At 58.6% G+C, this 2,965-nt stretch overlaps 1 protein-coding gene across 1 annotated transcript; it reads left to right on the forward strand.

Moving 5' to 3' along the window:
- Positions 1 to 395: 395 nt before the first annotated feature.
- Positions 396 to 1,121, forward strand: LOC104287730 (butyrophilin subfamily 2 member A2-like). The gene has a single exon (XM_009886460.1). The coding sequence runs from the start codon at positions 396 to 398 to the stop codon at positions 1,119 to 1,121; it is 726 nt and encodes a 241-aa protein (XP_009884762.1).
- Positions 1,122 to 2,965: the final 1,844 nt, after the last annotated feature.

A 2,965-nucleotide genomic window follows, 5' to 3' on the forward strand; every position in this document is an offset into this window, starting at 1 on the left:
GCGTCCCCCGGGTCCGGGGAAGCCCCCGGGGGATGATGTGATGGCCGGGTGGGCAGCTCGGGGACACCAACACAGGGGGGGACACCAACACAGGGCTGGACACCCTCCCCTGCCCAGAGTCACTGGGGACAAGTCATGGGACGTGACACGCTCTTGTCTCTATTTCTAGGATGGAGAAAGTTTCCGCATCCTAAAAATCAAGGTAATTGGGTGTCGTATTGTATTTTACGGGTGGTTCTCCTCCCTTTCCCCTTGTGTGAGCCATAACTGGGCTGGGCACTGGAGGGTCTGCCATGCCCGGGTGTGTTGGTGGCTCAGACCCCCCGACCAAGGCACTGGGCTGTATCTCGCCCCCTTTTCTCACTGTTCCAACTCTGAGTGAAATCACTGAGGCCATGAGGAGCCATCTTCCCCTGACGCTCCGGCTCCTCCTGTCCCCTGCAGACGTGGTGACCCTGGATACAAAGACGGCTCATCCCGCTCTTGTCGTGTCGGAGGATTTGAGAAGTGTGAGACGGGAACGTGAAGAGCAGGACATGACCGACACCCCGGAGAGATTTACAGTTCACTGCTGCGTGCTGGGCCGGGAGGGGTTCCGGGAGGGGAGACATTGCTGGGAGGTGGAGGTGGAGGCGGGCAGTTGGTCACGTTGGGCCTTTGGTGTGGCCAGGGAGTCTGTAGAGAGGAAGAGGTATGTGGACCTGAGCCCTGGAGAAGGGATCTGGGCGGTTGAGAATTGGTATCAGCAGTTCAGGTCTCTCACTTCTCCTCCCACTGTCCTGTCCCTGTCCTCGCTGCCCAGGAGGATCTGGGTCTGTCTGGACTGCACACGGGGGCTGGTGACCTTCATCAATGCCGACAACGGGCTCCACATCTTCACTTTCCCACCCGCTGCGTTCAACGGCGAAACCCTCTGCCCGTGGTTTTGTGTGGGGACAGAGAAAACCCATCTGCACCTAAGGGGCGGCACCTCTTCCACTCTCTCCTCCTCTTCCACCCCCTTCTCACCCTCCAGCAGATCCTGCCCTTCTCCAGCCACCCCCTGCTCTCCTCTCCTGCCTCCCACCGCAGCGGATGTCCCTCTCTGCCCTGCCCAAGACCGGGAAGCAGAGGGGGAGTGAGGGGAGGGGGCAGAGGGGCTGCCGTGGGGTCCTCGCTGGTGCTGGAGGAGGGCTGGGGGGGCTTGCGAGCAGGGGGGTGTCCTCCTTCCACCTCTGGTGGAGTTCCTTTCCTTCCCTTTTGGGTTTGGTACGACAACGACGTCAATGGCGCAGAGTTTTATATGTTGCCAAGATATCTTGATGTTAGTTGGGGTGTTCCTGCTGCATTAAACCGTCTTTGTCCCACCCCGCCAGGTTTTTCCCCTCTTTTCTCCCTCTTCTCCCCACCCTGCGGGGTTTGGGCTGGATCTTGGCTTTTGGCTGGATTTGGGCTTTTCCATTGAATCATAGAATCATGGGTTGGTTTGGGTTGGAAGGGACCTTAAAGAACATCTCGTTCCACCCCCCTGCCCTGGGCAGGGCCACCTCCCCCCAGCCCAGGTTGCTCCAAGCCCCGTCCAACCTGGCCTTGAACACCTCCAGGGATGGGGCAGCCACAGCTTCTCGGGGCAACCTGCCCCAGGGGCTCACCACTCGCACAGGGAAAAATTTCTCCCTAATATTTAATCTAAATCTCCCTTCTTCCAGCTTGAAGCCGTCTCCAGTCCTCTGATCATCTTTGTGGCCCTCCTCTGGACCCGCTCCAACAGGTCCATGTCTTTCCTACGTTGGGGGCTCCAGAGCTGGACGCAGTACTCCAGGTGGGGTCTCACCAGAGCAGAGTAGAGGGGAGGAATCACCTCCCTTGACCTGCTGGCCACACTTCTTCTGATGCAGCCCAGGATATGGTCGGCTTTCTGGGCTGCAAGCGCACATTGCTGGCTCATGTTGAGCTTCTCGTCAATCAGCACCCCCAGGTCCTTCTCCTCCGCGCTGCTCTCCATCCCTTCCCCACCCAGCCTGGAGTTGCGCTTGGGATTGCCCCGACCCACAGGCAGGACCTTGCACTTGGCCTTCATGAGGTTGGCACGGGCCCACCTCTCCAGCCTGCCCAGGTCCCTCTGGATGGCATCCCTCCCCTCCAGCGTGTCCACCTCCCCACACAGCTTGGTGTCATCGGCAAACTCACTGTGGGACCACTCCATCCCACTGTCCATGTCCCCAACAAAGACATTGAACAGCCCCGGTCCCCATACCGACCCCTGAGGAACACCACTGGTCATTGCTCTCCGCTTGACCATGGAGCCGTTGACCACAACTCTTTGAGTGCGACCATCCAGCCAGTTCCTTATCCGCCCAGTGGTCCATCTGTCAAATCCACATCTCTCCAATTTAGAGACCGGGATATTGTGTGGGACGGTGTCAAATGCTTTGCATGAGTCCAGGGAGATGACATCAGTCGCTCTCCCCTTGTCCACTGCCGCTGTAACCCCCTCGTAGAAGGCCACCAAAGTTGTCCGGCGTGACTTGCCCTTGGTGAAGCCACGTTGGCTGTTCCCAATCACCTCCTGAGTTTCCATGTGCCTCAGCAGAGGTTCCAGGAGGATCTGCCCCATGATCTTGCCAGGCACCGAGGTGAGACTGGAGTTCCCCGGGTCCTCCTTTTTACCCTTCTTGACGATATGGGTTATGGTTCTCCATATGGGGGCATCCTGCTGCGCCGCCCACCCTTTTTCCCAAAATCCCTGTTTTTTTCTGTGATTCCCTTCCCAGTCGGGCGCTGGTGGAAGGCGGTTGTGGCTCTTGGGGTATTTTGGGGGGGTTCTGCCTCCCGGCGCCAAAGCATCTCTGCGCCAGAGCGGCTTCAGGTGCAGCCGGAGAGGAAACTTCTCTCTCCGTAGAAGAAATTGCCCAATCTGGGTCTGTTTTGGGTCTATATTCCGCAATATTGATCCATCCCTGCGGCTGTGATGGGGTTGGGGGGG

This window comes from Charadrius vociferus, unplaced genomic scaffold, assembly GCF_000708025.1.
Source record: "Charadrius vociferus isolate BGI_N301 unplaced genomic scaffold, ASM70802v2 scaffold746, whole genome shotgun sequence".
Taxonomy (NCBI): domain Eukaryota; kingdom Metazoa; phylum Chordata; class Aves; order Charadriiformes; family Charadriidae; genus Charadrius; species Charadrius vociferus.